The sequence below is a fragment of the Fukomys damarensis genome, unplaced genomic scaffold (genome assembly GCF_012274545.1).
Source record: "Fukomys damarensis isolate Sample0158 unplaced genomic scaffold, DMR_v1.0_HiC HiC_scaffold_2, whole genome shotgun sequence".
NCBI lineage: Eukaryota > Metazoa > Chordata > Mammalia > Rodentia > Bathyergidae > Fukomys > Fukomys damarensis.
In genome coordinates, this window is record NW_022900914.1 from 42,809,002 (window position 1) to 42,831,132 (window position 22,131).

The 22,131-nt window shown below is 40.0% G+C and overlaps 1 protein-coding gene across 4 annotated transcripts in view; it reads left to right on the forward strand.

The window, feature by feature from the left end:
* Meis1 (Meis homeobox 1) overlaps positions 1-22,131 on the forward strand; it is a 132,934-nt gene that overhangs the window by 52,858 nt on the left and 57,945 nt on the right. For all 4 annotated transcript variants that reach the window (XM_033764424.1, XM_010609725.3, XM_033764418.1 and 1 more), the window contains one exon: positions 20,626-20,771. In XM_033764424.1, coding sequence (XP_033620315.1) covers positions 20,626-20,771 — 146 coding nt within the window. The remainder of the gene's footprint in view (positions 1-20,625; positions 20,772-22,131) is intronic.

Genomic DNA, 22,131 nt, shown 5'->3' on the forward strand with positions numbered 1-22,131 from the left:
TAAATGTGTAAAATAAAAGCCTTGGCAAGGAGGAGATGGTAAGCCTTCCATTGTTTGTCCCCACACTTTGTTTTTATAGAGGTTCTCACAGGAACAAATAAATTGGAGTAAATAAAAGCAAAATAGCACTGTTAGTCCATATCGCGGCTTCACACATGCTCACAAGTCAACTTTGGCAGGAAACTAGCAAAGGTCTGTTCCCTACCATTTGCATTGCATCTTTATCTCTCCCGTTCATTGTTTGCCACCGAGTGCTTAAACCTCAACTTCCCAAGTAAGAGCTTCCTGTTGATTGCTTTTAAATATATTTTTGTTAAAACAAGAAAAAAAAAATGGAAAAATGTATTAAGGAAGGCAACCGATGAAAAAATGACATAAACTAGGTCTAGTCCAACAGGGTTACAAAACTTTAGGGGCTCCAAGGCAGCCAGGCAGCCACGCTCCATGCAGTCCTAGCTCCTCAAGGTGCACAACTACAGGAACCATCTTTATGTCTGCACTTGAGGTTCAGAGTGAGGCAGAACAATGGGAGTGTTCAGTGTTTCTCACATCAGCCATTGTGTTGTGTTTGGTTTCACTTAATTTTAACTTTTCTCCTTGTTTGTTGCTGGAATTTTTCTGCCCTTCCAACTGCAGGTTAGAGGGGAACCCATCCTTTATTAATCATGCTCATGCTTTGAGATTCTTTAATGTCAATATATCTGAAAAATGCTGTCCATTCCTGTGGAAAATATGGCTCTGATTCTACCTTAATGGGTGAGGGTTACTCTGATATTTCCTGCAATTTTGTAGGAAAGTGCAGCAGTTTTCTCAGGCTTCGGATATAAACAACATTGTTTATGCTGTTTCCACTCTCCTAGTCCTCTGTTTGTGCAGGCCCTAAAACAAGAGGGTCTGTTTTACATTTAAAAAATTAGTGTATGTTTTCAGAATCAATCTATCAAGTTAGGCCAAAAAATGCCGTAAGAATGCATGGTTGGGGGTTACCAAATTCTGGCCTCCAAAAGTTACTTGACAGCCATTTAAAACATTAGCTGAATACTCAGGGGATATATAGTATGCTCCTTTAATCCTGTGATGGAAGCAGTTCATTTGGATCCTTCTCCCCTGGTCATTGCATTGATCCATAGAAAGCTATTCCCAGAAATTTATTAGCACCACCCATACATCTTTCCAAAGGGAATTTCCATTGTACCAAAATGGGCAGAGCATTGTGAAAGCAGTTTATGGTGGATACTTAATTATGAATCTGTTATAAGTTGCTAGTAGCAGAGCAAATTAAAATCTAAAAGGAAAGTAGCTTATTAAAATGCAAAAATAGTGTGAACAGTCACTCACTTGTGTATGTGCCTATATAGGTGTGAGGAGGAAAGTTGGGTGGGGTGGCAACAGGGGACACTAGCACATGCAAGCACTAGGAAGCCTTCATGGAGACTTTCTCAGTCCTACAAGAACAAGAGAGATGCCCTGAGTACCAGGAAGCCCTAAGCCTTTCAGTCTGTGTGAACTATCACTGCCCTGTGGGTACAGCTCCACTTGTTCTGTAGGAGTCAGAAAATAGGATGTGCCTGCAGGTTGTTTTGGCCTTCAAGAACAGGGTGCAGATCTCCTTGACAGGTCTCTAAAGTGGGACTCAGGGGCCACTGAGGTCTTCCTTCTCAATATGGCTTGGTTGCTGTGTTCAAAACACCACACGTGTAGTTAACAAATACCTCTATTGCCTGGTCACTCTCCCTCCACTGCTCTTGAGAAACTGCCTCCTGGGCAGTGAGGTCTCACAGGCTGCTGTTCTCTTAAGGCTGGATGCAGTAGAAGAAGGATGCAAATGCTTATTGCTTGATGTAAGTGTCCCTCGGCTGCACATGAGCCCCCTCAACTTGGTCCTGCAGACCCTGAGAATTCCTGGGCTGCCCCTTTCGGATGTGTGGTTGGTTTATAGGGGTTCTAATGATAAGAGCAATTAGTAGCTTACCTCATTGCTCTTATGAGACTTACAACTTCTTAGTTATGCTGTTGAATACATTTGGGGGCCTGTTACTTCATCCTCAGATTTGGCTGTTTTATTGCCTCCCACTGCCTCTTCCTAAAGGGAAATCAGAGGAGGCTGACATTCCACCAAGGAGGGCTTTAAACTTTTGGGGTGGATTTGGGGACTATGTTGATTGACAGGTCTGTAGAGCACAAACAAACACATAAGCAGATGACCCATGATATTCAAACTCTAGATTTCACAACCCTAGCTTTCCTAAGAGACCACCTGCTATCTCAATACTGTAAAGCAGCTGTAATTTGCAGAAATGCTGGTATTTACTTTTCTATAGTCCAATCTTGAAGGCATAAATTGGAGGTGATTCTGGGGCTAAATTCTCTGCTCCTCTCCCCTGGTGCTCTCCCAGTGATAGAGTTAACATTTGGATAAGAATTCACATGATTCTGTCTGTTGTACTCCATCCTCTCCCAACTCAACACAGACTTTGCTGTCTTCCTGTGATATTTGTACCTTGTTTTACAGCTTTGAGTTTGACCCTGATTTACCTTAGGACTGAGGGATTTAAGTCTTATTAATATTATTATTACCATTGTAATTATTGCCTTATAACTGAATTCCTCTTTTCAACTATATCTTTGGAAAATGACATTGGTGTTCTCCTACCATCATATCAATAATAAAATAAGGCAAGAAATTATAATTACTCTTTACATATCCTCTGTGGGTAAACAGAACATCCACTTGTTAAAATGTCAATTTCCATTTATCGCAAGTGAACAGGAACAAAATATACCTGACTGCTTGAATCCATCTTTCACCACACATTATGACTCCTCTAACAGCAAACCACACAGTCCACTATCATAAGGACTTTATGGTACACTTTTTAATACACAGAGCAGGTAAAAACTCTGATGTTCTTCATTAAATGTAGAGTGATTCTTTTTAACTGCTTCTTTTCTGAGTGACCCATTTGAAGGGAGAGAAGAAGAGTAGAAGGGAGGGAGGTAGAGACAGAGAGAGAGAGAGAGAGAGAGAGAGAGAGAGAGAGAGAATGAAAGAGCTTTTACTTTACACGGTGGCAATATGAGTAGAACTCAGTTAAAGAATAACTCTTTAGCCAATTCTTTTTTCCTTGGAAAATGTATTATTACCTTTAGCATAAGTAGGTGGTAGTATGATGAACTGTGTGGGAACGTAGGTTTAACCAGACAAATGAAGGTCACATTTCATCATTTCACTTTGTGACTAAAAACATGGAATAATGTGAGGTGTTCTCAGCCTTGCTTTCAATCACTTAAGTCAACTAACCAATCACCTGTTCCATATGTATCAGCTTTCTCCATATGGGAATGAGGATTTAACATACTTCTAAAATACATGACCAAATGCTTTGTTAAATTTTTCTTGAGTAAAGTCTGTGCAATATATGGTGAGAAAATTAACTTACTTTTTTTTCTGTAGCATAACTTATAAATTTAAAAGTACTTTTCTACCACGCCCAAACCATTTTAAATAATTTCAAACAAATCTAAATAGATTTATGATTTCAGTCTGCCACTCATATAGCAAATACTGACTACCTACTAGTGCCAGGCCCTGAGGCTATACATGATAAACAAGACCACTTACCATGCTTAAGGAGCTCATAGTTTAGTAGGAATAGTTGTATAAATATGCCACGGAAATCTACTGTAATACCAGCTATAACTGTTTGCACTTTGAAACAGCACCTACCCATATACTGGATGGTCCTGAAGTTCTCCTAAGGGAAGGGGCACTTTCAGAACATGCCAAATTTTCCGGAGGCTTTGCTTATATAATCTCACCCATTCTCACTCTGTTCTTTGAATTAGCTAGTTCCTGTCACCACCACTGTTTTGAGTACTGAGGGAGAATTGAGTCACTTCATGAGGATGACACAGAGAGTAAGTGGCCTGACCTGGTACTTCAGTTCCAGAACTGACCCTGAAAGCATGTGTCCAATGAAGTAAGGAACTTGGAAATATAAGAAACAGTGGCCCAATGTTGTGAAATCATTATGACTACTTGGGAATTTGCTCTTGACTCACTGCCAATTTTTGGAAGAAATTGAGACCGTCATCCCACATACAGAGAGCCTGAGCATAGTTCCAACACACTTGCTTTCCTATTTTTTTCATTTGTTTTTAAATAAAATAAGCCGGTGTAGAAGAAAGGCTGTTGGCTAGCTGATAGCGATAATGCCACTTGGGCTAGCTTTCATAATTGCAGCTTTCATTCAAGATAGTCACATTTCATACCCTAAAAGTTTTTTTTGGCTTCTCTGATGGAGATCATCTTTCCACAGCATGATGATTTTTAAAAATTATATTTGTATGTGGGTATTTTTGTTTTGTTTTGTTTTTTCAGTGCTGGGGCTCAAATCCAGGGCTTTGCACATGCTAGGAAGTGCTGGAGCACTGTTACACACCTGCTAGTGCGCATGCACACACACTCCTATTTCAGGGAAGTTCTTTCATTCATTCATTCATTCATTTATTCATTCATGTATGTTTTGAGGCAAGATCTGGCTGAATTGCCTAGGCTGGTCAGAAACTTGCTATCCTTCTGCCTCACCCTAGAGTAGTTGAGAGAGATTATAGGTATGCACACTGTGCCTGACTATATCTCCTATTTTTAAACTTGATCATACCTGGGTCTTTTGATGAGAGAAGGTGGTACCCAGCTTTGGACCTGCATGGCTCATCTTTCCTGTGCTTTTGCTCTGCTCAGCTCAGATTGTGCATGTAGTACTTGCTCTTTCCTCCAGTCATCTCCATTGCACAGGAGGGCACTTGTTTCCTAAGTATGACAGATTCCTGATTTTTGGAGATTTTCTGGAAGAAATAAATTTGGGGGTATGAAGGAGACACCAAGAGACTGAGTGTGTTCCCCACACGTCATTTTGTTATCCACAGTGGAAATTGTCTTCTCTCAGAGCCCTTGGATTTGAATGGATGTGACTTGGGCCTGTTTCCCAGTTTGACACACCAGGAAGCAGGAAACGCTGAGCCGTAGAAGACTTGCTAGAACCACAGCAACACAGAGCCTTTGCAGCCAGAGGATTCTGGGATAGGGCAGAAACACCACCCTTATTAAGAGGAATGCGGCTTTGGAGCATTTAACCTGGATATAGAAGTTGGCCTCTGTGTAGACAGCTGGGTGGTCCGAGAGAGAGTGTCCAAAGGATGTAGCAAGTTCAGGCCTGGCATTTTAGCGTGCCCAGTCTGCAAGGTGGGGCGGGCAACAAGGAATTCTAGGCCACAGCCAACTCAGAAGTCAGGCAGGCCTGCGATTGGCATTCTGAAGTATGTTTGAGGGGGAGGATTCCTTCCAGCTGGCAGTTCATGGGAGCAGTGTTCGGGCCTGGGAAAGAAGGGGCTTGCTGTGGGGAGAGGAGGGCAATGGAGCTTTCTAGTCAGCTTAATGTTGGGGTCACCATCAGTCCCAGGAAGGTATCAAGAGCAGAGCAGAGAATAATCTATTAGTGTCTGCTATGTACTTTCTTCTTGCCCCGTGTAGATTTCAGGTTTTCATGCCTCTGACTTCATTGCTTAAAACCCTTCCAAGCCGTGGCCACTGCTCAGTGGATGGGCCATGGCTTCGCTGTGGCACAGGGGTCAATGTGTACATGTCCTTCACGCCAGCCTTCTGTTTCCCGAGACTGCCTTGTTTGCATTTCTGCATTCCCACTGTCCCAGGAGGGAATATTTCTCTTCTTTTATACACAAACAGTGAGAGAAAATCTCCCCTGCAGCTATGAGTTGGTCTCTCTCCCCTCTGCTGAGAAGCCTGGCCTTCCTGTTCAGTGTAACTTTCCTAGTGTCCGAGAGCACACAGCAGCCTCAGCAGAGGCAGGCACCTCCTGAATTTCAGATTCCTGATGTGGACTTAGAAATGTTTATATGGTGCTGGAAATGTTTGCTTTGGCCTTCTTTGTGTCTCAGGCATGGCCATGCTTGTCATTTCATAAGTGAGTCCTCCTGGGCATCCAAAGCAGAAAGGAGATGAATGTTCTAGCCAGGACAAGCTTTCTCTCTGCTTCCTCCACAGACAAGATGTCCTTTAAAATACGATTTTTTTTTAAGGCACATTCAGAAAAATTCCCTCTGTTTTTTGGAATGTGGCTATTCTTGACTGCCATCTTCCCATTCTGGTGAACTTTCTCTGTATCCATAAACGTTTAGTGTTTGTCATTTCTTTATATATTTCTGATGTGTGTGTGTGTGTGTGTGTGTGTGTGTGTGTGTGTGTGTGTGTGTTTTGTACCTAGCCTTTCTCCTTCCCTGTGACTCTGCAGCCCTCACATGCCAGTCCAAGAGTGTGGGCTTCTGTGTCTCTTCCCTCAAACCTGAGTAAAGTGGATCTGATTCAGGGAGGATTTTTGCCAGCTATGAGGGCAGGCAGCAGGGAGAAAGGACTGTTACCATCCTTGAAGAGCTTTAGGAGGTTAAGGATGCACCTTCATTGATATTATCTAATTTAATGAGACTAAATGGAGAGGGTAGTTCCAAAATGATTAGGAAGTTAGCCTAGAGCCAGATCTGAGTTCAAATCCAGAGGAACTCCAATTTCGTTATCTGTGTAGCAGCCTATGCTGATTTCCTTATCTCTGTAGTAGAGATACTGCAAGGATTAGAGAAGATAATTCAGAAAGTACTTATCAAGGTGTAGGACCTTTGTGTAGCCCACAGTCATCTGGTGACAAATATGTTATTTCCACTGCTATTGAAACATCTTTGAAAAATCTGCAACAAATGACTGTTTTTAAATACAGAAGAGACTGTTTTATTTTACTACAATAACAAATTTAACTTAAGCTTCCAAAGTTTTCGTGAGGATTATTTGACCTAAGATCGATGTCATCTATTGTTTAAGCTATGTAGTGAGTGCTCAATAATTGTTAGCTTTTCATGTTTCTATTATTCTTACATCTAGATGAGACATGAAAAGTCAGCTTTATCTTCCTGTAGTATATCTCACTTGTCCTGTATCTTGAAGATATTTTCTGGAATGGTAGAACTTTTTCTCCATATTAGTAAAAAATAAGCAAACAAACAAAACAACAACAACAACAAAAACTTTTCCATTAACAGCTGCTGCGGAAATATTATTTACAGGACAGAGTTATTATTGAATGAATCTGTTTTGTTAGAGAAATAATAATTTTTACAGTAGTCCCCTTAATTTGCAGTTTCAGTTACCCAAGGTCACCTTTGATCCACAAATATTAAGTGAAAATTTCAGAAATAAAGAATTCACAAGTTCCAAGTAAATTTTTATTATGGTATCTTGTTATAATTATTTAATTTTATTGTTGTTATTCTCTTACTGTGTCTAATTTATAAATTCAAGTTTATCCTAAAGATGTACACACAGAAAAAGCACAGTATGTATAGGGTTTGGAAATGCGGGGGCTGGTGTACTAGTAAAAACTGCTTTCCAGTGTAGCTTCATCCTCTAGTAGCTGTCAGTGTGGTACAGTGGGACTATTCAGGCAGCACAGCCACTACTTTTAGCCTAAAGCACACCTGGAAAACTTCACTCTGGGGTTTCTCAGGAGGACAAGGAAGGAAAGAGGAGGGGAAGGAAGGAGAAAAAAAGGAAGGGAAGTGAAGGGAAGGGAGGTATGCAATGATAGGATAGTGAGTGTAGCTGTTTTAGAAAAATTGGGCTCCTAGGAATAGGAATGGGATGGGAAGAAAAGACAAGAATGGTTATAATTGCTTTAAAGCTTGGGTGTGAGGTCCAGATATCCCCTTGCTCAAAGGAAGCACTCACTAGCAAAATAAACTCAAACACTCATCCACGGAGCTAAGCTGCTGCTGGCTGGCAAAATAGCAAACATTTCTAACCAGCTGGTTTTACTTGATGTGCCTAAGAACTCTTAAGGCGCAAGTACTATTACTAGGTTCACTGTTTTCAGAGGGGCGAGGAGAGGATTAGAGAGGTTAAATAACTTCCCCAGGATCTCACAGCTACTATACAGTGATCAGTAGGATTTACATACACCCAGACAATCCAACTTCAGGGATGAAACTGTCCTCTTATGATACATCCAAGGAAGGAGGCAAAAAATGTGATCTCTTATAAAATGAGGAGATACAGGGAAGAGAGGCTGTGGCACTAAACAGAAAGAGATGTCATTCATTCTGAAAAGATACTTGGTTGCAGACAGGTCAGTGATATCATCTGCTCAAAGTGAGGACCCCGTGAGTGTGTTGCCATTTTTGCCTAGCAGGACAGGTAGTGTTCATTGCACGGAGTGAAGGAAGGCCATCCACATCTTCCTATTTAGCAGGGCATATACATGAACTCAACATGCTTTCTGGCTTTATTTGTCCAGAGAGGGGCATCCTCTGGATTTGTGCTAAAATGCACAATGTGATCCTTGGACTGGCAGCCCAGGGCCCAGGGCCCCTGGGAGCATATATGAAATGCACAATCTCAGCCTTCTCCACTACTGAATTTGAATCTGCAGTTTAGCAAGGTTCCAGGTGCTTTGTATGCATGTGAAGAATGTTTGAGTAGCACTGCTGTAGAAAGTTAGTTTTATTTTACCACGCCCACCAAAGTCAAGGCACTGCTTTGCAAAGTGTGCTTATTTTGAAAGGCAAGCACTTGTCCCTAATTATCTGAGTGACTGGTATGAGTAGCTCTACAAGCTCACAAAAGAGCTGGAGGCTTCTTCATCAAAGGAAAGAAGGTTTCATGCAAAAATAGGCGCATTCTCTGCTTTAGAAACTGTTGGATTTTTAGGTGACTTTATAAAAACAGTAACAGACTTTACTTTTTCCAATTTATTTTTCATTCATTTTATACCTACCTCTTCACTCTCTCCAAACACTTACTACGCCATACTTAGTAACCTAGTCCCATCTGACTCTGTTTGCAAAGAAACCTAACTGGACAGAATAACACCCGCCACCATGCTGCCTTGGTCCCTGGCATTTTCTCTCCTTGAACTTCTGCCTTAACCAGTATTTTTCTTTGCTGAGTCCGACTGTCTCATTCTCTGTGTTCCACCTTCAGCTGTCCAGTGGCTCTGCCCCCACATGCCTTCTCTCATACCCTGATACCGCCAAGAACAGAATAAATAGTGCAGGATGAAGAAGAGATTGCACATGAGTATAGATTCCCTGGATGCCAGGGCGAGTCGGAGGGTGGACTGGTTGTAGTACTTTTGACCAACTCATAGACATCATTGCTGTGAAGGCAGGAGTCTGTCTGGCCACTCAAGGCAGTGAAGAGAGCACACAGGGGAAGAGTTCCCATAGAATATAGACACATTATCGTGATTTCAGTGGTGTCTTTCAGGAATGATGTGGTCCAGAGGAATAGAATCCTGCTGTTTAAAATATTACAACTGGTAATGATGTTTTGATGAAAATATTTCCAGGCTGCACATATGCTCTATCAGATCTGATCATAGCAAATGTTTTTAAACATAAAGTCAGTAGACACACGAGTTATAGTACTGTGTGATAAATTTTCTTCACACGGTCTCTTAAGCATTTTATAGGGCTGTTTTTCAATATGCTAAAGGGCCCTAGTGTACAATGCTCTTTTAGGTTCTTATTTTTATTTTTTCCTGTTTATTATGCTGTATTTTTATAAAGCTCTCAGCTTACAAACTGTGAGGCCAGAAACTAGATGAACAAACTTTTGAGAACTACATCGAAAGGAAATGTAAGCATTCTTTGACTGAGGATCTAATGGTCATTTCTCTGAAGAAAATATATGAGTTTTAACCATATCACTCTCTGGTTCCAATCCAGTGCTCCTCAAACCTGACAGTACAAAAATTGCTAATGCTGAGGTCTTACACCACCTTCTAACATGTTAATGTAATTGGTCTGCAATGCTATGTAGGCACCAGGGAGTTGTGAAAGGTACCACATGATTCAATATGTGGCCAGAGTGGAGGAGCATTGCTTCTACACTGGATTTCAGAAACATTTTTAAATCCAAATTTGAAGTGAACTCTACATAATTGAGTTTGAAGTTAGTATCTTATCGTGTAAAGGTATATGTGTATACACCTATACATACACACGCATACATAATAACAAACGCACATGCGGAGTGCTACAGAATTTTAAACATAGGCTTTTGGAGACATTGCCAAAATGAATCTCGATTGTTCTCCCTCTTCCCCTCCATCCCCTCCCTGCTTCTCTCCTCCTTTCTTTCTCTCTTTTCTCTTTCTCTCCTCCACCTCCTCCTCGCTATCTCTCACCTCCCTCCCCACTTTTCCCCTGTGACATCAATTTTGTCCTAAAAATCTATTTTTTTTTTTATTTGGTACCGGGATTGAACTCGGGTCCTTGCGCTTGCAAGGCAGGCCACCGAACCGCTGAGCTAAATCCCCGGCCCCTATTTTTGTGATTCTGTAGAAATTTATGTCCATTCATATAGGATTTGTATACATTTTAGGAATAGCATTTCAAGTAATGAATTTGCATTACTAAAATAATTTTATACAATAGGCAAGGCAGTGGTTCTCAAAATGTTTTTCGAGCTGTTAATTCAAAATAAGTTTATGACTTTTTACTGTTTTACCTGTACATTTATAAGTAAGTAAAAAAAAAAAAAACTTGGGGGTTTCCATTCTGTTTTACTGTTAGTGTAAATATATAGATTTCAGGGATATTCTTGCAGTGTATTCATATCCTGAAGCTTCTAAGATTCCATTAAGAAATTATGCTGTTTTTGCAGGGATTTTCCATGGTGTTTAGTTGTTTAAAAATGTTGAATAGATGAAAAATGAGTAAAATCTGTTTTTTTTTCCTTTCCTATTCATCATTGCTGTTTGTCTTCTGTGTGTAGGCAACTAATTTGTTTTTGTTCCCCTGAGGGGAATTCAAGCCAAAATGTCATATTAAATTACTAGAAAAAGGTATTCCTATCTCAAAAGAATAAAGTATGATGATTCAAGGAGAAAAAAAAAACTTAAAAAATTAACCCAATTTCTTTGTGTATGTTGTATCTATCCACAGTCCTCTACTTATAGAAAAACTTAAATTAATTTTAAATAAACTCTAAATATGAGTGCTGACCAATTCTGACCGACAGTTCTTGCATTCTTTGAACTTAGAGAATCCATTGTCTTGATTTAATCCTCCCAAATGCACAGTAATATTTTGGAGATTTTGGTTTTTTGGTGTATGTTCCATAAAAATTCAGTAAATATTTTTATTGTGCGTCTCAGTTTTTTGCTTGGTTTATTTCCATATTTTTTACCCAGTTACATTTTCTACATTATTTGTGTTGACAGTGAAGAAACACGAAGTGAAAGAAGTTTAGTTGCATTTGTTATTTATAGCAAAGAAGTTATTCCAGATTTATTTCACCAGGCTGGCAATCCTGACTTATAAACACTCAAATTATGACTGACCTACATATACACACAGATATTCAACCTAGCTCTCTGGCTCATATTCTCACTGTGTTACAGCCACAGCACCATGCACTGTCACGGCAATTTCTGTGAAACACATACACACACACACACACACACACACACACACACACACACACAGAGATAAACTTGGAGTGTTCAGAAACTCATGGCTTTCCAAATCTAGAAGTGGGAGAGGCGGCACATTGAGAAGGAGGGAGAGAGGAGTGGGGAGAGAGATGTCATTTTGGAAACACACTGGGCTCTTTCATGAGAGTGGCATCTGTTGATTTAAAGAAACAAAATGAAACATCTTTCCCAACACAAAATGTGTGTTTCAAAACCCCTTACTTGTTTTCTTTATCTGAAGCTCTGCCATTTAAAGAGTCAGATTCATTTCCTTCAACACATCTTTTAAAATGCCCAGGACTTTGGGCAAGATGAGGAGTGTATCTGTCATTCTTTCCTCAGCAGAATTATTCTTTTTGGGTGGCTTTGCACCTAAAGAATAGCTTGGAGCAAAAAGCAAAAAAGGATGAACTTTTTGACTAATGGGAGATGATGAGGGTAAATTCAGCACCTGAGAAAACAGGGCCAGATAGGAGGTTGAGAGCCTCTTCCAGGTGTTGACCACTTGCACCCTTCAGGTAGGGGTGCTGTGAAGTGGAAAAGAGACACAGAGCAATGACTTTTATTTTAATATTTTCCTATGCCGATTCTATGCACAGGAATAGGAGAAGAAACTCGACTTCTTCTTGTACCTTTTGACTTCACACGCCCAGGGCTCCTGTATCACTTGGTGCTTCATTCTCTTAATGATTCACTTTGCATTTGCTGAGCTGGCCTGGGGTTCCGACACTGTTCATAACTTGCTTCTATGTGAAAGCACGTCCTAAAGGTCCAAAGGACCATTTATCAATCAGTGTCAGAATGTAATCTGTGTCTGAACTGCGATCTACCTAAATGGACTCAATACTTTCTGTCATCCTTCATCCTTCAGTCTGGTTGGAACTGGGGGATATGTGAGGATGAACTAGAAAAAGTCATGAAGAGTGAGGGTTTGTCTGATAAATTTTAGGTAACATTAGTGAATGCAGTGCCAACGCAGCAGAAATATACACAACTCTTAGTACCCTTGGTATAAACACTCACATGTCCCCGTATGACCTTGCTCTTCTTATCCCTTCAGGCTCATCTTTGCTGTCCCAGGTTCCTTCTGCACAGTTGTGTCTTGCCGCAGGTGCAAGGCCTTCGTACTTGCCCTTCCTATGATCTGAAACACTTTCCTCTGTCTTCTGCTCTTTTAGGCTGCCCACTACACCTCACTGACTCTTTTCACCTTTCAGATTTCTGCTCAAGATCTCTCCAAGCTAGGTCAACACCTTTATTTTACACATACATGGATTTATGTTTCTTTCTGATTAAGTGCTTCAGTGTGCCTCTGCCCATTTATTACTACGACTCTTTCATTTAACATCTGTTCCCTCTAACTCGAATGCTTGATAGAAACAGAAATTCTTCCTAAGTTGTTCACCATTTGTGTCCCCTGGTGTTGGCGTAGTGTTTGAGTCATGGCAGGAGTTCAATGCATTTTTGTTGAAGGAGTGGATGAATAACAAGAGTGACTGCTAAGGCAAAGAAGGTTTCGTATATGCAGCTCATTTTGAAATGTTACATTTCACCCTCTAAAAGAGGAGGATAACCCACTCACAGAAAGAGAGATATTCTGCAAGCTCTGGTTCTCTATTTCTTTTCTTAGGGTTGTCTGCTATCCATTAAATAAGGGAAGAATAAGGTTATGAGCTCATTCCGCAGTAGTTACCTATTAACCATTTCTTGACATCATTTGACAAACTTAAATTCAAGTAGGAAGAGAAAGTCTTGTGGGAAGACTCTGTGCAGTCAACTTCAGGAAGTGTATCAAGGCATTTTTCAAATAAGTGCCAAAAAGTTAATCTGCTCCTCCTCTGTCCCTCGCCTTTTTTTCTCTCAGTGTCACTGGTGTGTTGGTACCATGGGGCATTTGTTAACCCTCTGGTGGCACTTAGCACGGACACAGCATGTGCTCTCAACAAAGTATTTTGGTTGTCAAAAGAATCACCTCAAAAATTTTAGGAAAGCTGTGGGTAGTAGTAAAAAAATACACAAGAATGTTCTTTCCTTTGTTGTTTGTCTTTGATCAACTTCAAATCACTTCAAGCTAAGAACAAGGAAACCTTAAACACCTAACGATGAGAAGAGATTTAAGAGGGATGCCAAGGAATTAACAGAATCCTAATTAAAATGAAACAGACACATTGATCAGTGGATTTTGACTCTTACATATTAGCTTCAAGATTTGCAGATATCTGAAGTACACTGCGTTTCTCTTGAAATTGTATAAGATTTAAGGGTTGGAATGTGTTTTAATATATGCAAAAATGTTTTTCCTAATGTTACCTAGAATCCTACATTTCCTCTGCTCCCCAGTATCACACACTAAGGTCCTCAGAATACCTGTTGCTGAAAACTTGCTGAAATAGTGTACGGCATTGCTGTGGGAAAGACTGGTACCATTACTGGGGAAAACCAAAGAAATCCAGAGTTTTAAGGATCTAGATGTTTAAAGTGAGGTTCTGGAGTTTGAGCTCAGGAACAAACTGTTTGCAATTGAAACAACTGCTTCTTCGCTGTAATACAATGGGGAGGTGTGTAAAGGGGGGTGATATGCAGTGATTGATTCATTGGGAAAAATACAGGCTAAAACACTTTAGTTTTAGTTTTTAAAATTGAACTTAGGAAAAATGTACAAACAACAATGAGTCAGGTCGATCAACGTGACAGTTGCAGGAAGTAGTGGTGTCTTTTTAAAGGGCTATGAGAAACATTATAAACAATTCTGAAACCTTAACTTGTAGTCTGTTCTTTGTCCAAGATGAACTTCTAGTTCTGAGGAAACATCCTCTCTTTGGAGAATGCATTTCTTGTTTGCTGATAGTTGTTTAGCAAATTCCATCGGTGAATATTTTTCAAGAGTTTAACTTTCTCCGAAAGAAATGTAACAAGTAGTAATTGTAATTGTGGCTTTCTCTATAAAGTGAAAAAAGATTGCATTAATTGATTTACTCTTTAGTTGATAAACAATGGATAGACTGTGCCCATTACATTTGGGTAGCACTGCCATCAGAGAATAGAGAGGTGTATGACTTGGTTGTTGCTCTCCAGAGGACGTATGCAGAGGTCAGCTGTCCTAGGAGAGGACAGTGTGTGGAGGAGGATGGAGGGATGCCCGGGAGAAGATAAATTCCTCAGGGTGGGGTTTGCAGGAGTATCATTAGGCCAACCATAGGCTAATGTTTCTTATAGGAGGTAGCAGTTGGGCTGCACCTTAAATGTCACCAAGAATTTGGCCAGGTTGTTTGGAAAAGGAAGGAAAGGCTGCCATAGGGGAAAGGACCAACCTAAGGAAACATGACAAATCAGAGAGCCAGATGTGAGCGATGAGAACTCCAAGTGGGCTCAGGACCAGGTGGGATGGCAAGCGCCTGTGTAATAGGCTGGAAACAAACCCAGGAGAGAGATCACGAAGGGCTCTCCATACCAGGCTAAAAAGTCTGACCTTTATCCTGAAGGCAGAAGGGAGCCACAGAAGGATTTTAAGTGCCAGGGTGATATGATCAGATATGTGCTTTAGAAAAATGATTCTGGCAGCTATTATGCATTCTAAATGAAGACAAACACCTCCCCAAGACCTCTGAGTATTCTAACTGGTTCCTGAGAAAGGAATGTCTATAAATCTCACCATTTATCCCCTAACATAACACAGAAAAGTTATCCTACCTGACTTCTGGCTAAATAGACAGCACCAGAATGTGGAGAAGGGAGTTTGAGGTAGTTTTTACACTTCCATAACACTCCTGAACATCTGGCACATGCAGATAGGCCACTACAAAGGGAACCCAACCTTTCCAAACTGACAGTTGTACCAGAAGCCACTAGAAAGACAGGAATGTTTTACAGACTCTTTAGAGGCAAGATGGCATGTTTTCTCATCATAGATATGCTATGGGAGAAAACATACAGGGGTAAAAGGAAACTCTTATTTGTTGTGCTCTTTTGGCCATCAGTCACAATACGCTACAATATTCCTATTTGTGTGAAAATTTTGCCACCTTACAACTACAGATTATTTTCAGCAGCATGCTTTTGTACTGACCATTCTGACAATGTTCAAAGCATAATAGACTTTCCAGTGTTAAAAGAGGAAATTACCAATGTGCTCGATTCTTGATTTTAGGTACATTTTAGGACAAACACTCGATTCCTAAATACTGCAAGAGGAGAAAAGGAAAGGTTAAAAATAGGATATGTGCCACAACTGTGGGGTCCTCAGTACAAAACTGCAGATGAAAGTATTCAGGAATCTGTGGTGGCTTCTAGCTTGGCTTCCAGCCAAACAAGAGGGTCTACAACCTTACACGTGCATTTGCCCTGGCAGTTGAAAGTTCATATTCCTCATTAGGAGTTTTGCCTCTGTGACATAGAGTGCCCCATGACAGACAACCCATTTTATTTTTGCCTGATGGCCCATTGACACACGGAGTTCCCATGAGTTATGATGTTAATCTTAGGTAAGATTTTTGGTATGTGTGTGTGTGTGTGGGGGGTGCTTTTTGCTTCACTCCTTGTGGGCTTTTGGGAGTTGCAGCCCTAGGGGGAGAGAAGGAGTGAGTTAGTAGGGAGAGAAAAATGGAAGCAGAGCTTTGACCTTCCAGAGAGGAGCCCCTGCTGACACGGTCAGTCTGACCCATTGAATGGCCTGAATACGATAAATACCGCTTTATCCCGCCTTGAAAGGCAGGAGATAGCACAGTCTAAATGCCTGGGCATGCTTAAATAGGCGACTGGGGATGTTTGAGTTGAGCGTGTTTGAAATCTGAGCTCTCTGACAGCCTGGGAGCTGCCACAGGTCACCTGCCTTGCTCCGTAGGGACAGGCCCAGGTCTCACAAGAAATTGTCCATAGACGAATTGTAGTACAAATTCCTTTCTTTGTTGGTTGGCCTCTTTCACTAGACCATGGCCTATAAAATTTTGTAAAAACAATTCTTAAATATTATTTGAAAGGGCAAATGGCCCACGCTGAAAGGTTTGACAGTTTGACATACAGTGCATGGTTTTGATAGCTCGGAAACTGCAAAGTGTGGCCAAGATTCTCCCCCTGCTTATTAGAAGCTGGGTGTTTTTTAAATAGTGTCTTGTTGCTGTGCAGAGTTCCTTCGCTCCCTGAAATCTGACAGGCAATGAGTCTGCTTCAGTGATCTTAAAATCCTTTTAGACTAATTTGAGAGAGAGAGAGAGAAAGCAGAAAAATTAGCTAGCACCTTTAAATCCAGTGTCCAAGAACGCAGAACCAGGTATTGCCAATTAAAGAGCCATTCGGAGAATCATATCAAAAAATTGCCCTCAACTCATCTGATAGCAGGGAGAGAGAGAGAGAGAGAGAGAGGGAGAGAGAGACCTGGTGTCACTTCAGTGAGGGGAAGAAAGGGACCTGAGTCCTGAGTGGCGGGCTTTATGGGATCCAAAGAAGTGGCCAGGAGTGGATTTCTGCATTAGAACTATGTGTTTGTGCAGCCAGTGTGTACCCAGGGCCTGCTGGCTGCCTCCGCATAGCCAAAGGCCATTTCCAGGAGCCTCTGGCCCCTCATTCACTGGCCTACTAGTTAATTGCCACACGGACTTCATGACACATGGGCAGATAATATGACATTTTCGGTTTCTGTCACTAGCAAACGCCACAACGTTGCTTGCACTAGTTGCTAAGAAGCTGTCAGAAACCATTAGCAGTTGGCTAAAGTTGCCCTATGGCATTTCCTCATAGCATCAGCAAAAAACGAGCATAAATCACCCAATGGAGCCTACTGCTATCCTAATGAGGCTGTAAGCTTGTTTATGGACTAGCATCATTTTTATGATTATTTCCACCTTTTCAGTTTGCCTTCATTTGGTGGCAGAAGAAGTCAGCTCCAGGAATGAAGTCACTGCTGACATTTTACAAATGTGGTTCAGAGCTGCTGCCTGCTGCCGTGTGGTCGGCCGGCGGTTCTCCAAGTTTGTTTAGTGATCTTAAAAATAAGAAAAGGAAATAAATCCTCCAGAGACCGCATAGAGGTGACTGTATCAAATTGCAGAGGGAATGGAAATACTAAAGGTACAATTGACCATTTAGACTCTCCTCTGAGGTCGAGACGTTCTGAGATCAATTTTCAATTTTCGAAAGTGGAAGAGGTTAAACAATTTATTAAAATCTATGAAAGTGTTTGCTTTTAGAATAGTCTGTTTTATTATGCTCTTCTCCTTCCCCATCTTCTCCATTTCCCTAACTGTGTCGGAAAGGAGCAGGGTTTATTGTTTTAGGCTTTTCTGAACATGCACCAGTATTTACACTGGATTGAAAGCATTTGCTTCCAATGAAAATCTTGTCTTAGATTACAACCCAGCAGTGTAATTTCCCTCCCAGATGGGAGTAAAGTAGCTGTATTTGCCTAAAAACAGTAGGAAGAACAAACTGTGCATTAAGCCAAGGCTGTTTTTGGCTTGAGCTAATGATGTAATAGAAACCTTTTATTCGGGAGAGGTCACTGCCAGGGACTGAAGGGGGTGATCTGGCTCCTGCTTGAAAGGTTTCTCCATTGTATCTACATAAGTCTTCACTTATAAAATTCTGTTCCTAATGCTTCTGCTTTCATACAGCAGAAATAAACAGGAAAGGTTCTGGTGAGTGTTACACATGGAATGCAGAAAGCCTTCCTCTCCTAATGGAGTATATAATTCAGGTGCCCTCAAGGCACGCTTTCAGGAATTCTTTTGCCTGAGGTAATGGAAGCTAAGGCTGCTTTAAGGCCTTGATTATCTATTGATGCACAAAGCTGGAAAAAAGTCATCTCCACTGGATTATAGTAGATATTTCCATAAATTATCAATGAATTTTCTTCTAGTCAGGCACTAGGCATTGCTTACTAAATTAATCTGAAGGGGTTTGAGATGGATAAGAAGGCTATTTTTTTTTTTAAGGTGGAAAACAATCATGGAGAGGTGAGAAAAAAACAGTAATGTTAGGTTAGAAGCATTTCATTTTTAATCAATGATGAAGTAATATATTTCTTTTCCTTGGTTACCTTTTACATATTGAAAGTGGATTCGCCCATGGAAATTTAAAATCTTTGGACTTGTTTTCTTTTCTCATGTTTCTTTAATGAATTGTTATTTTATACAGTGAATTGCTTCTCTGTATAAAAAGCCTCTTTAAATACTGGACTTTCAAAGAATTTATTAGGCAAACCCAAGGGGGTTTCTCATAAAACACTCAGTTATGCAAATAAAGACTAGGGTAGAGTAGAAGGATGTGGGTGTCTGGTCCTCTTCAGGCGCCAACAGCTCCATGTTACAGCCACGTGACCTTGAACCAGTCACTAAACGTGGGACTTGGTTCACTGATGCAATGATGACTTTAGAATTGGGGGTCTTCATGATTTTTCCCAGTCAGAGCATAGGCTGTGATTCTGTGGAATGTACATTAACAATGTACATTAAAGATTTAAAATATAATACAATTATGGATTTTTAAACTAATCTGAGCTTAAACTCAGAGAAAGCTCTGAAAAAATTTTGTATTTGTGGCATAAACTGTAATAATAGTAGCAATGTTATAATTAGTCTGTTCCTCACCTAACCAAGCTTCTCACACTTAGCTCCGTAAGTCAGGGCAATTGAAAAATAAAACTAGAGGGCACTTTTTTTTTCAGGGGGTGGGTGGATGTTCTGAGGCAGCTGTTAAGAACAATCGATGAGTTACAATATAACTCCTGTAGATTAGGTTGAGTAACTGAAGTCAAAATAGAGAATTCTTTGTGTATGTAGGACCTTAAAAATAGAAATGAGAAATACAGAAATCCATGAACCTGAAAGTCCATGTAAATGAATCTGAAGCTATTTCCAATGTAAAGTCACTGGGAAACTTGTCTTACCAAAGTACCTCATTCTTTGGGGGCATGTAGATTGCTCTCCAATGACTTATTAAGCCAGTGAATGTGCTCCTGAGTGTATCTGTTACCTTATTGCTAAGCCAAGCTGCTGTAGTTCTTCTTTCTGGGCACAAATCATCCTGTTCATTGCTAAGAACTAGTAGTAGGTCTAGTGGAGAGCGTGGCCCCAGGAAGCTTCATGGAAGAGAAGGTCTAACAGAAGCTGAGCTACTTACTAATGTATGGGTTGAGGCCATTGTTGTTTCCCCTTTTGATTTTGGTGCCAAGAAGAAATGCCTTCTTCCCATTTGGACCTTGTGACTTATTTTGGATGCTGTGATTATATGGGTGGAAATTTCATTTTTTTCTTATCAAATATGGCACTACAAAGGAATACCATTTTTCATTTCACTGTTTCACAGAGCCAAAATATTTTCTAGAAAAAAGCTATTTAAATATTATAACAAAAAATAGTAAAAAAATGATCCAATACAAAAGAATATGTTACTAGGTGACTTCGGTGACAAAAATTTAAATCTAGACTTTTAGACACTGCCTGTGTTATTAGTGCAATATAATTTCAAATTACTGTTTATTTAGCATTACTTTATTTTATTTAAATAGTAATTGTTTTCGGATTAAAGTACTGTGACAAGGTTTTTCCCTCACTAAACTTGATGCTCCTCCTATTATAAGAAAATTTATATTCTATTTGAAGCATTCCTATGTCAAACTGCTTATATGATGGATCATCTACATTTCTCCACCTAGTTTGAATAGTCTCAAGCTAAATCACTGATGGAAATAGTTGATATCTTAAATGCACCTTCTTACAAGTTGATATCAATGACTATATGTGGGAGTTGAATACCCAGTCAGTGATAGCGTCACTGATAGCTTCCCAGTAGTTATATGTAATGTGGCTCAGTTATACATATTGGAATAATTACCATGGCAACAAAGCCTCCAAAGCGATTGGATATTTCCCTCTATTCACTTTAACCTTCAGCACTGTGCTTTGGAAGAATTCCTTTAGACTTTTGAGGCTAGGTCTTGTTCTTTCTCTTTGTCTTGGAAAAAAAAAAAGTACCAAAGAAACTATTAATCATTTAAATTGCTCTTTTGGTTTTGTTTATATCCAAAGGCATTCTATTTGAATAAAGCATGTCAAGTTAGCATCAGTCAAAATTTGATTCACTATGTTTGCAGGTGATGGCTTGGACAACAGTGTAGCTTCCCCCAGCACAGGTGACGATGATGACCCTGATAAGGACAAAAAGCGTCACAAAAAGCGTGGCATCTTTCCCAAAGTAGCCACAAATATCATGAGGGCGTGGCTGTTCCAGCATCTAACAGTAAGTGGATTCTAAATGACCTATGTAAACTAAATATGGGCAATGACCAGTTTTGATAGAGGAAAAAAAATGATCCCTCTGGACCTGGAATATTTCATAATTCACTGTGTTCTCACAGTTTTTTTTCCCCCCAAAGTATTAGTACTTGTTTCCTAGCTCTATACGCCAAAGAAGGAGTTTTGTTTGAAGTTCTCTATTGTAATTTTGTTAACTTTCATAAGTTATAAGCTTTAGGAGTTTGTGTGCACTTGTGATTTTAAGTATGTATGTTAATGATGTTGCTTTTTCTAAGTGTAATCCTAAAGTGCTTAGAAACAACCACTAATAAAAAGAAACTAAGACCACCTCAGAGAGAAAGACTTAATATCCTTAGCGAGTTCTTTAGTGGACCTTAATAGTGAATGGTCCACAAAAACTTCAATCAAGTTGCACTGGCAAGGTGATCGCATAATTTTCTGTTATGTGGCTTGAATATACCCGATTCCATTACAAAATATCCATGTGAGTCAGAGCTCCTCAGAGAAAGTTGTCCCTGCATTTAGAACTGTAAAGGAAAACAGCAATATAAAGTTGTTCTTCCTGTGTAGTCCCTTGTGACTTTTCAAGCAGAGTAACAGTTTACATTGTCTGTGTGAGTATTGCTGTTTTCACTGCAGGAATTCTCCTGGAGATGTGAGAAACTGCAGATTTGGGCTTTATGCCACGGGGGGATTTGTTTTGTTTGGTTATTGTTCTGAATGAATTTCATATTTGAAATATTTATAATCATAATATTTTGGTGGATATTTTTGTAAGTGCATACAGATTTAATGGCATCTAAAGAATATAAAATGAAAATTTATGGATAAAATAATATTTTAAAAATCAGCAAAATGGTTGACCAGGAAATTTTCAATATTAGAAACAAATAGGTTGTAGCCTAGCTACGGAGATGAATGAATGTGAGAAACTCTTGACTTTTTTTAATGTCAGGAGAAACATTTTTATGTTACTATTTTAGCTTGGTTTGCTTTACTTAACCCCGCCCCATAACAGGGTTAATTCTTCCTTGCAACAAACATTTCTGTAGACAGTTGGCCCTCACTCCTTTGCCCATTCTCCCAGGCATGTTATTTAGTGAGTTGTCCCAGTAGAGAGACAAACTCAGGGAATGTTTGAAGGCCACCATGGCTCTGCTCCTTTGGATAGAGGCTCTGCCTTCAATAACACTTGAAGGTATAAGTTAATCTGTATTTTCCAGTATTGGTGAATAAAATAAGACCTGAGAAAAGCAACAAGGGGTGGGGGGGGAGGGAGAGAGAGAGAGAGAGAGAGAGAGAGAGAAAGAGAAAATAGACTGCTGAGCATTTTGTTGAACTTT